Source organism: Callionymus lyra, chromosome 12, assembly GCF_982586985.1.
Source record: "Callionymus lyra chromosome 12, fCalLyr1.hap1.1, whole genome shotgun sequence".
Classification (NCBI taxonomy): Eukaryota; Metazoa; Chordata; class Actinopteri; order Syngnathiformes; family Callionymidae; genus Callionymus; species Callionymus lyra.
In genome coordinates, this window is record NC_141829.1 from 19,424,127 (window position 1) to 19,439,502 (window position 15,376).

General features: G+C 38.3%; 1 protein-coding gene across 2 annotated transcripts in view; it reads right to left on the bottom strand.

The window, feature by feature from the left end:
- itgbl1 (integrin, beta-like 1) overlaps nucleotides 1-15,376 on the bottom strand; it is a 51,423-nt gene that overhangs the window by 12,449 nt on the left and 23,598 nt on the right. For both annotated transcript variants that reach the window (XM_087804847.1, XM_087804846.1), the window contains exon 8: nucleotides 5,689-5,805. In XM_087804847.1, the coding sequence (XP_087660973.1) occupies nucleotides 5,689-5,805 (117 nt within the window). The remainder of the gene's footprint in view (nucleotides 1-5,688; nucleotides 5,806-15,376) is intronic.

A 15,376-nucleotide genomic window follows, 5' to 3' on the forward strand; every position in this document is an offset into this window, starting at 1 on the left:
TCGATATATCCATATTTTTTCCTTGAGATATTTGTATCTTGTGACGTTTTTATCTCAGGATAGTTGTATCTCGAGATGTAAGTAAGTAAGTAATAAAAGATTATTTGTAAAGCGCCTTTCTAGACCAGGGTCACAAAGCGCTTTAACAATCAAAAACAATACACTGTTAAAATATACTTTAAAAGGCCAGGACACATAGAGACAAACACAGCAGCCCCAAGAAAATCAGGGGAAATCCTGCACAAATAAAAATGTCTTAAGATGTTTATGGAAGGAGTCGGTAGATCCATCAAACATAGAAGGAGAGGAAGATCGTTCTTAGGACCAACATGTGTTCAGGAACCATCAGTAGATTCTGATCAACAGACCTAAGAGCCCGAGCTGGGGTGTAAGGCTGGATCAGATCACGGATTTAAGGTCTGACCATGAATAGTTCTGAAAGTAAGAACCAGAATTTTAAAATTGATCATGAAAGAAACCGGCAGCCAATGCAGAGTTTTAAGGATCGGGGAAATGTGAGTTCTTCTACTAGAGCAGGTCAGAATTCTCGCTGCAGAGTTTTGGATTAACTTCAGGCAAGACAACAATCAATTGCAAATATATTGACATACTGTTATTGCGAGAACAAAAAAAAATGACCTCCAAGGCTTCATAAAAATCAACGCATTGTCTACATTTTTACTAAAATGGTGTTAAAATGAATGTATAAATCAGTCAGTATTTCAGTCAAACTGAAGCTCTCTCTTTATTTACAGTGTGTGTGCTGTGCGAGTAAGTTCTTGTTGATAATTCAACTGCTGAAAAACAAATTTTGTTAAAAGTAGGGCAAAACATTGAGTAAAACATCACAGAATAGGAGTAAATGAGCAGCTTGGCACTGCTTTGAGTGCTTTTATGAAAAATAATCAAGGTTGTTTGAAATATGCGTTTGCCCTAGACAGCTCTTCAATCTCTATTTTGAAACTTCCATGACCTCACTTCTTTATTCTCTGCCTTCAATTGCTGCTTTAGTGCAATTTGTCCGTCCACAGAAGGCTCTTACATTTGTTCGCACACTTTGGGAAGCTCAAACAAGAGGCATCAAAGGAGCAATTTTTGACAAATTCAGCTGGAGGCTTTTGGGTTCCTGTGGCTATCAAAGAGATCGTGTTGTTGTTGTTGTTCATCTTGACTCCTTCCATAACCTGCCTGTGCTCATTTAACCACATCAGTGAATGCTTGTTATTTAACGTAAAGTTGATGAATATGTAACAGCTGCCGACTTTTCTTTTTTCTTTTGAATTACAAGAATGCAAATTCTTCATTAACAACTTCAAAGATAAAAAAATAAAAAAAAAACATCCTCAGCATCATCTACGCTTTATAGACTTGGCTAAAACTGCTTATCATCCCATAAAAATCCTGTTTTTGAGATATTATGGGACAGCAGATGGAAAATTACAATCCTTGGCAGAACAAAAGTGTAGCAACTTAGGTCTGATGTGAGGATGTGGGAGTTGTTGTAAAACTGTTGAGTCAATAAATATAGAGATGAAATCCAGTGTCAAACTCGAGGCTTGGAGGCCAAGTGCAGTCGACGAACGAATTGTACGCCGCCCGCAAGGTATTTAAACATTCAAAAAAATGTTTATATTTAATTGAAATATATATTTATTTTGATGAGAACAAGAAGGAGCTGTCTCGCCTGCAGTTAATACAAAACTCTGCAGCAAGAATTCTGACTCGCTCTAGTAGAAGAACTCACATTTTCCCGATCCTTAAAACTCTTCACTGGCTGCCAGTTTCAGACATTCAGAATCAATTTTAAAATTCTGGTTCTTACTTTCAGAGCTATAAATGGTCAGGCTCCTCCTTACATCAGTGATCTGATCCAACCTTACACCCCAGCTCGGGCTCTGAGGTCTGTGGATCAGAATCTACTGATGGTTCCTGAACACGCTTCCGGACCAGAGGAGAGAAATCCTTCCAGGCTGTTGCTCCTAAGCTTTGGAACAATATTCCTCTCTCTTTGCGCTTGATGGATCTACTGACTCCTTAAGAAACATCTCAAGACATTCTTATTTGTTCAGGCTTTTTCTTGATTTTTCTTGATTTGATTCTGAGACTCTTGTTGTTCTCGGTGTTATCTTGATCTTTTAAGTATGTATTTTATTGAGTTTTGTTCTGATTGTTTAAGCGCTTTGTGACCCTAGTCTGGAAAAGCGCTTTACAAATATAATTGACTTACTTACTTACTTACAGTACGTGTGCTTTATGTAGTGTCTTTTCTTATGTATAGCGACACAACATAGTGTTTCCCTAATGACTTGTTTGATCCACGGTTGGCTTATCCATCCACTACCAAAGACCTGAGATGGAGACAAAATAATATCTTAGCAGGATGGAAAGGGATCCGGGGGGATATTTGTCTGACAAATACATGATTTCGACCCGAGTGGTGGATCGGGAGGGTATTAAGGAAGCCTGGATGTTCAAATCAGGTGATATGTTTCTCCAAACACGGCGCCGTGACATTAAGTACTTTTTGAGACTGATTGACCTTCTATTCTTGGCTCGTGAGGCAGACTTGAGAAGTGATGGATTGATATCCCCGGCCGTAATCCTCGTGAAAGCTATCTGAGCGAATCTGGAAGCAATTCCGAGGCACACATGTAGCTTGACGTTGATGTGATGGACAACAATCAAACCAAACTCTTTCGCTATGATGTAGAGCTACTTTTAGTTAAGAATACAAAAATAAAGATGCCCCTTTTGTCTACTCAACTCCCTTAGGCCTACCCTACTCTACTCAATTTACATTTTAGGAAAAAACGATTCTATCGATTGAGTGCAATATGATGTAATCCCATGCGTCTGTGCTATTTGTCCAGGTCAAAGGCATCTTTAGGCAATTGAATCAGGTCAACTGGACTTGGTTTTTGTCTGTGAGGACGTTTCGCTCCTTATCCAAGTGGCTTCATCAGTTGGAGAGACTAGCAGGCAAGTCTGACTAGCCCACAGACACAGACAAAAACCAAGTCCAGTTGACCTGATTCAATTGCCTAGAGAGTAATCCCGTATAGTTCCTTGTTTAAAGTATACATTTTTTCATTATCAATGATCTTAAATCAATACTCAAAATGTGATATTGTTTACGTTCATAGTGAAACGTTTAATAAAAGACTAGCGAACAACTACTTTTGTGGTTTTTGACATGTGAATAAAGAACCATGTCACTGTGTTTATTACTCTAACACGTTACACTCTAAGAACTTTGGAAAGGCTCTAACTATGAAAATAAACTTAATATTAAATTTTCACTACTTACACAAATTAGAGCAAAAGAAACAAGTACATTTAAACAAGGATGTAAAAGAAATAAACATTTTGGAAAGAGGACTGAGTAGGCTCAGATCTGGGAACAATGAGTTGCTACTGAGGTCAAAAATGAAAACAAACATACAAAATAATACAATTTTCATTAATAACAATGGAACACTAGTCTATGTTACTGTGTAGAGTCTTGCGAGATTTTTTTGCAAAAGAGAGCGAGAGAAAGAGAATAAGCAAGCGGGGCTCCCAGCTGTATGTGGTGTTTCCACCTGAACACTAGAGGTGCTAGATGGAGCTGATGTATAGTGAGAGAGAAGAAGACAAGAGAGTAGAAGAAGAGTGGAGTGATGCTACATGCTATGCTACCTACTATGTCCTGCCTTTTGATCCTTTATATTCACTTAACTGAATTAGGTAATATAACGGCTACTTCTTACGAATACACAACACTGTACTGCTGATATAATAAACTGATTCATAACTTTGTAATCAGGCCATCGACCGGTTCGTGGTTCATTTAGATCTGTCCAGGGGCTTGTGTATCGATGCACTTTTTGTTATATCGTTAAACGCTATCGTTAAAATGCCCAAATATCGTTGAATTTTGGGCAGCGCTGTATGTCGAAGCAGATACCGGAGTCAAAAGCACATCTTGAAACTCAAGAAACAAACCTAGTCATTCAACAAAAAAACACTGCGACAAGGAATTTGGTATGATGGTCTGTAGACGAGGTCCAGATCTTTATGTGTCTGGTATTTACACCATCCCATTCAAGTTTGGCGACTCTGTGCTATGAAGGCCCTGCTCCCGCTAGTAGGTGGCAGGGCCAGTGGAAACACAACACATCAGAGTAGTGTTGAGTCCAGTAGGGCTGGACTGTATGGTAGTGTTGTGTCGTTCGCGAACGATTCGTTCGAAAGAACGAATCTTTTGAGTGAACGTACTGAACCGAATCACTTCATGAAGTGATTCGTTCCTTTCTCAGTTCAGTTAAACTCACTCAGCCGCGATCGTGCCGGTGGGAGGATTCTATGATGATGATTATCATGATATGATGATGATGATTCTATGATTCTTTGACTCGCTGAATCCTCGGCGTCAGCGAACGACGCAGCTACTCGTGGCTTAAACGAGGCCTTTTTAATTTATTGTTGATTGCATTTAAGTTTATATTACATTTTATTATTATTATTATTTTTGTTTTATTTTGACTGAACGAGGATTCTCATCCGGTGATTCTATTCTGGTGATTCTCATCCGGGGTTTCTCAAAGATTCGTTCAGTGACTGAACGAGGTCTCATCCGGGGATTCTCGAAAAGAGTCGGTCAGTGAGTGAACGAGGTCTCATCCGGGGATTCTCAAAAGAGTCGTTCAGTGAAAAGGATTCTCTTCCGGTGATTCGCGCGTCAGGGATTCGGTCAGTGAACGAGGATTCAAGTTCGGCTGTGAACACACCTCAAGCTCTTCTCTATTTGCTAATTCCTCGCGAATGTCACTCGTCCTTGTCCATGAACGCACCGGGCGTCTTTTCTTTTTTTTGCATTGTCCCTGAAGTGCAGTGAACGTTAACCTCGGGTCTGAATCATTAAAACTAGTAACGGATTGTTTGGCTGCGTTCAGGAAGTAGAAGAAATTGCAGTCGAGGTCCATAAGCACAGAGTTATTGATTTGGTGAATGAACGAACTGAACGAATCTTTTGAACGAATCATTTTAATGAACTGATTCTAGTGATTCAGTACACTCAAAAGAACTGCCGTGCCCATCACTACTGTATGGTGGAAAAACACCAATATGCTTCCCCGGACTTATTTCAGGTACTAAATGACTAGATAATAAAATAAAAGGCACTAAGTCAGGGAGATGGTTTTAAATATGAATAAAATACAAATGAAGACATGAAGAAGTTGGGGTCAGCACAGGCCTTAGTGGAGAAGGGTGACCTTCCATGGTGAAAGAGGTTTTGGTGGTCACCCCAGTGTTTTTTTAAGGGTTTCAGTAGAATCAGTAGATCCTGACAACCCTTGATAATGCAGCACCTTTGTCAGTCACATTTTCAGTCATCGTTGACTGATGCCTCTTCACTGTAACCTCCCTCAACTCTACCACCTTTACCTCCACGTCGTCCTCCTTCTCAACAGTCACACTATCCTGTGACGACGAGAATCTAAATATCAAAGCACACCCTTTGTTCATTTCTGCGGTCTTTTCGTAATGGCACGGTCTGTGCTTCTGCAAGGAAAATTGACTCGTACAAATTATAACGCCCACGATCAATCCATTTATCGAGGTACAATTTGTGCAGCTGTCTGCACCGATCGTTCCTATGTAGGCTTTAATCACAGTTTTCCTTTCGCCACGTGTCCGAGCACTCACCTGCACATGCCTCCCCGGCGAGGTCTTCACACTGACGGTCGTCACACTCGCAGTTTTTGCCGTGAACGCGGCTGTCTCCTGGTGGGTGACACGTACACTGGCCGCACTCACACTGACCTAAAAAAAAAAAAGGGGGGAAAACAACTTAGTTAACTCAGAGATAATACATTTTAACGGCTCCAACTGAGTATAGGAAGGGAAATCGTCTCCATATTTGCAATTAAAATGCAATCAAGACTTGAAGAAGAAAATCTTAATTACTCGGTGTAAAAAAAAAAGACAGCTGAAGCAAATATAGACACCTCAAGATGCGTATCATCTCAATCAGTCAACCGCTATTGAAGAAGGCCACAGGAGGACCGAGTAAATGAATGACTAACAACTGACATCGCAGACTTTAAGGCAAAAGCTCTGCTAGTAGATCATTGGCATTAAAACTATTCTTGTGTTTTTTTTTCCAAGTGCACTTACAATAAGTGGTCTCTACTATTTTTATAAAGATTTGGCAAGATGTGTACATTCATCTTTCAGGACTTACTTACAGGATAATCTAATTTTAAGTCTCTGCACACTCAGATCTTGTTTTTTTCCTTGACTGTAAAGTATTTTAAATAACTCTGTTCCTTCAAAACTCTTTGAAGCAGTTGAAATGTGACTTCAAACGAATATGTTGTTTGTGTATATTATAATATATACGTTACACATTCCACAGTCAAGTTGAGGGCAGAAGAAAACCTGTATTTATTGGCTTGAATTTGAAAGTAAAAGAGTGTCTAGGAGATACCATGCCAGTTTACATTTGAATAATTACGGATTAATTTTTGTATTTTATCCCTTTTTCCAAATCTTCTTCAATCTGCATTACCAATTTCGAAAGTTACCGTCATTTTTGGTGTCATATATAATCTAATTTTGATGAATGACAGTTTTTAAAGTTAGTAAAGTAAGTAAGTAAAGGTTATATGTAAAGCACCTTTCTAGACCAGGGTCACAAAGCGCTTTAACAATGAAAAACAATATACAGCTAAAAAACATGCTTTAAAGGTCAAGACACATAGAGACAAACACAGGAGTCGCAGAAAATCAGGTTCAAGTCTGCACAAATAAAAATGTCTTAAGATGTTTCTTCAAAGAGTCAGTAGATCATCAAACACAGAAGGAGAGGAAGATCGTTCCAAAGCTTAGGAGCAGGAAGGATTTCTCTCCTCTGGTCAGGAAGCATGTTCAGGAACCATCAGTAGATTCAGAGGCCAAGCTGGGGTGTCAGTGAAGAGTTTTAAGGATCGGGGAAATGTGAGTTCTTCTACTAGAGCAGGTCAGAATTCTCGCTGCAAAGTTTTGTATTAACTGCAGGCGAGACAGATCCTTGTTGTTAAGACATGAAAATAAACTGTTACAATAGTCCAGGTGAGAAGACACAAACGCATGGATTACACGCTCCAGATCATGTTGTGACATAATTTTCCTAAGTTTAGAGATTTTTCTCAGTTGAAGGAAACAGTTTCTGATCAATTTTCTGCAGTGTTGTACTAGAAAACGTATTCTTATCTTAGTCATGACCCGCTTCCCCCGTACTTTTATTTTGTGGGCTACTTCCTGTTTGACCATCAGACGCCACAACTTGCGGTAAAGACCTTTCATCAGACCTTTTTATTTTAAATTTGTTTTGTTTCATTCCGCTGGTCTAACCTATGCTTCATAGATGAGTCATGTTTTTTCCTTATAATTATTTGTGTCTATATTGTTTATTGTAACTAAGCATGGAACCAAACATCAAGCTAATGAATGTTAATAACCTGGAAATGTAAACATAGTTTATCAACTTTGGCCTTTAGTTTTTTCACACATGTGACCTGAAGATATAAATTATTGAATGGAGAATGAAGTCATCATTTCCCCTCTTTTCGTGCTCTTTATTAAGCTGTCATTCTGTCAGGACTCAGGGCGTATCAAATAAAAACGTTTTCACAATTTTTCAATCTGCTTTTTTAACGACTGCATGGTGGGAATAATGGACCAGAACTGAATTTCCTGGTAAAGCCTCTCGGCTAATAGTGTCATGCCACATTACTCCATAACCACGTCACACTTTGTGGTGTGTAGCTGAAATGAAGGCATTCATTTGTTGCACGTTTCTACACAACATTAAAGTCAGCGCCCAAACTGAAGGTACAGACACACACACACACACACACAGTCTACCACGCTCCCTTAATGCACCACATATATTACCCTGCCATCTGCTCCGGGGACTTGGTTACCGGGGCAACCATTGATGTCATAACATCCCCGCTTATCGATTAAACCCCAGCTCTTCAAGCCCATCCATGTTGGTCTGTGTTTGTATTATTTATTCATGTATTAAATTAATATTTACAGGCTATTTGTTTTCATCTCATCTTGTCCCTTTCACCAGTTTCAGCAAAATTGTATATTTTTACAACAATCACAGTTTTTTCTTATAGATCACTCAGGTATAGTTTTCAACTACAATTAAAGTCACTTTTCAACACATAACATTTTTTTTTTTTTTTTTAAGTTTGTGAATCATAAACAAATTTCGTTCAAATTTATCCAAACCCTTCTGTTGTGATATGTTGTTTTAGTGTGGGAGTTTTAATCTTTTTTTGGTTCTATTCAAGTGTGTTCAACAGTGAAATTGGTTTTGACATCTTCTTTGGGCAGCTAATGTGATAACCCGACTCTCACGACTTACTCACATGTTGCACATGTTACATTCTTCCTCGACAAAATGCAGTAAATCCCTCATTATGATGTTTTGAAGTTACTACTTAATAAAGTTCTCCCCCGTCTGAAATCTCGGCAAACGAAAGGTTACGAAAGCGTAGTGCATTATGATGTAATGATGGTTTCACTCCTCTAACATCCGACAGGTAATCACGCCCTGATTTGTTTATACAACGAGACCCTTAGAGTTGGAGTCTTAAAGGATTGACGATGCCCGGTGACGAACCTTAATGCTTGACCAATCATAGCAGAGTGGGTGTGGTTGTAGTAAAAAAAGTTGTCAGACAGTTTTCAGTGGGCGGGGCTTAAGCACATTTTCTAATGTAAATATTTCATTGAAAAGAGAGTTTTGTTCAAAAATACTGATGTTATATGATATGATATGATGTCATCAATAGAGGTTCAACATCTATTTAAGATATTTAACATATTAGTTGTACTAGATTATTGGCTTAGTGTAGCTTAGTGGAAACAAAGTTATCTTTGGTCGAAAAGTAAACAGTTCAAAAATTGTCACTAAAATGTTTTAGACAAGCCCAAGACAACTAGGACCTAGACAAAAACAAACAAAAACACAAGATTTTTAGAGCCAGACCAAGAATGAGACTAATACATAAAACAGACAACATTTTGGTAAATAAAATATCTCCCCCTCTTCTTTTCAGGATAAGAGGTTGATTCATATATATTTTTTTTTTTTGAGAAGTCATAAGTCTTTAGGAACAATAGCCACATATCTTCATCTCAAAATAAGTCATGTTTTTAAAGAAACATTTCACCCAGATAAAACCGATGTAGAACGAGTGAAAATCAAGAAGAGTTTAGGGAAAGAGCTGCTTGTTTGCTTCTCTATTCTTAATTTAGCAATGTAATTAGGTTGATCCCCATCCCCCGTTTAATAAACTTTCTGACAGTCCCTTCATTACTTGAGAGCCATTAATTCATTGCGAAGACACTTTTGGCCAAAGTTGCTTTTACAATTTTTAACCCATTACACGCAAACATAACACACTGATGGGAGTAGGCTGCAATGCACTGCACTACCAATGCACTGTCCCACAATCAGGATTAAACTGTGTTTTTCTCAAGGACACCACGGCACCATCTTGGCATCTTTTAGGCCCCAAGTCAACCACTTTACCTTCTGATTTATTCCGTCATTGCGGATGATCACATACTTGTATTTATCTAACAGTAACAGCAATTCATTTGGCATCTCGTATTTGAATTAACTTTATTAATGTTGATTCTAAAAGTGCATGAATCAGGATGAAATCAAGTGTTAAGTGCAGCATCAGGACTCTGTTAAAGAAAACAAGTCCATAGATATGCATTGAAAAGTATCAGTGAGTAGATGTTCATTGTCATCTGCAACATATGATTTAAAAAAAAAGAAGGAAGCTTCAGTCAAAATGCTTCTGTAATGTGATACTAAACAGATTAAATTCTGTTTTCACGGATGGCAGAAAAAGATGTGGGTGGAATGAGTCAAAAATTTTCCAACAGCTGAGTAAGCTTATTTATTTGCTTACTTCAGCGTCTATCTGAACATTTAATAAAAGAGGGATTTCATTCAATCCTTTGCAAAATATTGTCCCAGTATATCACTTTTCAAAAAGAGAAATTTCTTGATTTCCCCTCGGGCCGTGCACCCACAAGAAGTTTTCAAAGCTGAAATCTCGAACCGTCCTCGTGATCATGAATTGAAAATAAATCAGATTGAAACATGAGGATGTGACGAACCTCCTTCAAAGCTGCCGTTGGAATCCCGCGATTATGAAGATGAGTGCAGGTGTTTCCTTCAGGAAATACCACAGTGGAAAGTATGAGTGTCTCAGCCTGTCAGTGGCTGCTGCTGTTTCTACTTTGCAGTCTTTTGGTCTCTATATCTTTCATGTGGAGGAACCATTCATCTACGCCTCAGCACTGTCTGTCTCCTCTTTTTATCCTCATGCTCATTATTCTGTTCATCCTGTGTTAGAAACAATGTCTTGGCATGTCGTGGAGGATTTAGATCTTTGGAAAAAAACATATATGTTACTGTTAAATTCCATCCATCCATCCATCCACTAATGTATTGTTTCATCTATCCCTCTGCACATCCACCCATCCATTTAGAAATGCATGCATCCATCCATCCATCCATTAAGTCATTCATCCATCTATCAATTCATCCCTCCATCCCTCCATCTCTCCATCTTTGCATACCCCCACCATCCATCAATCAATTACATCTATCCCTCTGTACATCCACCCAACCATTTAGAAATACATGCATCCATCCATCCATCCATTAGGTCATTCATCCATCTATCAATTCATCCCTCCATCTCTCCATCTTTGCATACCCCCACCATCCATCAATCAATTACATCGATCCCTCTGCACATCCACCCATCCATTTAAAAATGCATGCATCCATCCATTAAGTCATTCATCCATCTATCAATCCATCCCTCCATCCCTCCATCTCTCCATCTTTGCATACCCTCATCATCCATCAATCAATTACATCCATCCCTCTGTACATCCACCCAACAATTTAGAAATGCATGCATCCATCCATCCATCTATCCATTCATCCATCCTTGTATTGTTTCATCAATCCCTCCGTACATCAACCCATCCATTCATGAATTCATCCATCAATCCATTCATCAAGTCATTCATCCATCCATCAATTCATCAATCCATCTATTTATCTATGTATACACCCATCCATCCATTCATGTTTTGTTTAATCGATCCCTCCATACATCCAACTATCCATTCATAAATGCATGCATGCATCCATCCATCGAGTCATTCTTACATCCAGTAATTCATCCATCCATCCATCATCCAACCATGCATGCATGTATGCATCCAACCATCCATCCATTCCTTCATTTATCCATCCATGCATGTATCCTCCCATCCAGGCATTCATCCATCCATTCACCCCTCTGTACAACTAGTCATTCTTTTAAGGTGTTTTTACCATTTTTAATATCATTAGTAAAATTCCAATAAGCTCAATAGTAGTTAAGTTAACTACTATGTTTGCACTACCCAGTAGAAATGTAAGTCCATATAGTAACCTTGAACACCAATATAAAATGGCAGCAAGAACCTGATCCGTTTGTGGAGGTAACTATTGTGTTAAATGACCAGAACACCCCCTAAAGTACGTCTACGTTTTTGTTTAAGATGTGCCGGAGGATTTGCTCCAAGACTGTATTTAATTAAAATTAATTGACATTTTGCTAAGCAATTACAGCAAATAATGAAGTAGTCAGGGAGAAGGTCAATAACCGATGTTGGTATGTGCATTGTGAAACACAACTAATCAGGATGAATCATCAAATCAGGTTTAGGTTATTAGTAATTACTCTGCGGTACTTCTGCAGCCTGTAGATTTATATGTAGGTTAATTAATATTCTCCATTAGAGTTCTCTCTGACTCTCACCAAAATGGCTGCTTGGATGATCTGCAACACTTCCTCGAGCATATATGAATTCACAATTAAACTAAAACAATCAAAATGAATCACGTTCGCTGCTGCGAATTGTTGCCAAGAAAGACTGAGATGAACGTGAATTTACAATTCTCCTTAATTGTTTCATCGCCGGGATAATTTAAAGTTTCGCTTTGCCGAGACAATTGGAGATAATTTAAAGGTACCGCTGGAGGTGTTGAAGCTAATTAACTCTCCCATCACGAGTTAATCTTTTGCCGTTTCATTAAGTGTAGAGAAACGGGAAGCTTCTAGTGGAATTGGTTTAAGGCCATGAAGTCTTTTCAATACATTTGATTCACAGATGCGTTTCCAGCCATACAATGAGACGCTCATTTTTATATTTTCTGTCAGCATTTACTTCCATAATTTCTAGGCTGTTAAACATAGTAGTTTCTTACCAAGAAAATCACTATAGTATGTAGGTATTTACATGTTAATCATTGCTTGTGGTTTAAAACAATGCTTTGTCTCAGTTGAATATGAAAAGTGAGAGAATCTCCTTCACTCAAATAAGACATAAGGGAAAAAAACACTAATCTTTTATGCTTCATTGAAGACCAGCTGTAATGTTTTCCAGTCCGTGTTTTTCCTGTTTTAACTTTGTTCTCGCCTCTCGGATAATTAATAATTTACGATAGATTATAAGCTGGGACCAAAGCAGTATTTACTTCAGGGTGAAAATGGGACATTCAATGAGAATGTTCTGTATTAAACTCTCCTTGCAAGTAAAATGGTTGTTACTTTAAATCAATTCTGATCTTTAAATCTCTTCTTTGTCTAAGTTCACAGCATTTAGTCAGATTCCTGACCTGAAAGTATTAAATATGGCATGTGATATTTGAATTTCCAAGCCTCTTATACAAAGTATGTTGCATAGTATGGTTTGAATTGAATAAAAATTGCTTCGATTTGACATTTCATGGGGGTTTTCTGCCCCTTTGCCCCCTATTTTTTCCTTATTAAGTGTTCTTCCCCCGAAAAAGGTCAGTAGTCTATCTCCCAGTTAAATATTAGGATTATAAAATAAGTAAAAATGCATTAGCATGACATGCAAAAAAAATACAATTAAGTGCATGAAAAAAACATATCACCATAATGATAAATCAGCAAACACTCTATATATGCATATATGATTGTATGCAGACGATGGTGTACTTTATGTGTGTGTCTCTTAGCTTTAGGAGACTTTGTGTTTTACCCTCTAGTCAAGAGTCACCTGCTAATGTTATTTCGGAGAAAATCAGTTTTCTTTTTTTAAATGAAACACCTAAGGTAAGTAATAATAAATAGACGTTTTCTTTCTGTCTGTGCGGACCGGTAACAAATGTCACATGGATCATTTTCTTTAGAAGTTTTTGTTATGAGTTTGTGAGTCTTTAAAACATAAGGTTATCTTTATACTTTCTTCTACCTTAAGTTCCCTCAGCTATTCCTTAGAAAATAAGAATATTTGAAGTAGCCAGGTTGATGTTTTAAAACTGTGACACATTTATTTTTGCCCCCACACGGCTCTATTTCCTTTTTCCTCTTTCATGTTCATTTTATTAGTGTTGAAAAGCAGATTGAAAAGCTAACAGTGATGCTCGTATAATTTTCCTTCTGGGTGTATTGGATTGACTTGATGCTTTGGGAACTCCATTACGGTACATGTGACACCCCCAGGTTCCTACATTATGATGAAATACCTACAGCTGCATCACCATACACACACACACACACACACCATTTAGTGGAAAGACTCTCCCCAGGGACAAACCACACATTCAAAGAAAACTAGAAATTAACGATAAACAGAAAGCCGTAGAAAATCCACACACTTGGTTTCCTCTGGTTTATGTAAAACTCAAATGTTCTTTTTTTTCCCAAATGTTGTCTCTCACACTCCTGCAGTACACAGAGACAAATGAACACAATGGTTCTTTAGATACGTACAGTTGACCTCTGCATCAATGTATAGAATCCGAATCCCAAGAGGATTGCAAATGTGCTTCCATGGAGGAACTGGACAATTTATCTTATTGAAAAATTGATACAGTATCTCTTTGAACAATGCTGGCTGTTTGATCACGCTTTGACAAGCTGCATTGTTAACTCGCTGTTGTGTTTGGGGAGTACAGGACAGAGTAAGAAGATATATCACACTTTTTGCCCCTCATAACTCACGTCTTTTCTATTGTTTTTATAACCCCGTACAGTTCTGACACCAGCTCCCACGTCCTCGTAAAAAAAAAATATATATATATTTATCGAAGTGGTCTCTGCAAATGACTCACCGTTGTTTGGCTTGGAATGCACATGCATTTTATCCAATTAGTTTTGTGTTAAGTCGGGTCAATATTTTATAAAACGGACTTCGCTGACAGTGACCGCCTCCTGGTATAATTAACCGAAAATGGCTTCACGAAAAGGTAAGTCATTTGTTTTCTCTTTCTTTGACACAGAGGCTTAAGGCTGCGTAGGTTTGGTGTTTCTTGTTAATCTTAATTAAATGTGGCGATTGACACGCAGGCAGAGATTTGTTAGTTTTTTCTTATCGATCACTGAAAGCGTTTTAGTAAATTAAAAATGTAATTTGTTTTTCTCAGTCCTTTTTCTTTCCTATATTTTCTACAAATCTAACTCAACTAAATTTGACTAACTTGATGTCCAGAGGTGCATTTTGGGTCATCTTGTTAGAGTCATAGTTCTATTATAGAGCTAAGTTTCCGCTACTTGTGTGTGTTTGTTTTCTCTTATTAAAGGTTGGGAAACACCGGCTGCAGGCAATCTCACAATCAGTGCTGAGCGACGCTTTTACGACCGAGGGTTCCTGAACTTGGCGTCCGCGAATCGCGTCTCATGACCTGGTAACGGCATTTCATTCTAGCTCTCATCCAAACTTTTGTGGATTTATCTGTTTGATTATTTGGTCACTCCTGGGGGTTGCCAGAAGTTTTCAGTTATTCAAGTTATTGGACTTTTTATTCTTTGAGTCCACTGTGTTTTGGATTAGACTCTTTTTGGATTCTTTTGTGTAGGATTTCATTTTAATTTATAAGAAAGGACCCTTTCATTCCGTGCCTGGGTCCACTTCCTCAAACGTTACAGTTAGTTTACGCACCCAATATGTCGAGACAGCCTCATCCGAGACCCCTTCACATCCAAGACTGGAGAGTGTAGAGACCAAGGAAAAAAAAATGATCATGTCATATTCCGTGGACAGTAATGGACGACCTATGTGACGTATCTGTTTTAAAGGTGTGTCCCATTTCTAAGCCGCCAAATGACCAAATTATTTCTTGGTTTTGAAGGCTAGTTTCGAGGGTTGCGTTTAAGGATTGAGCTTGAGGGACAAGGACACCTGTTGGGGAGATAAATGGGATTTGGCCCAAGACCAAGACAGGCCGGGTCAAAATCAAGACTTTTTCGGATTTAGACCGAGACAGAGATAAAAGTCCGTT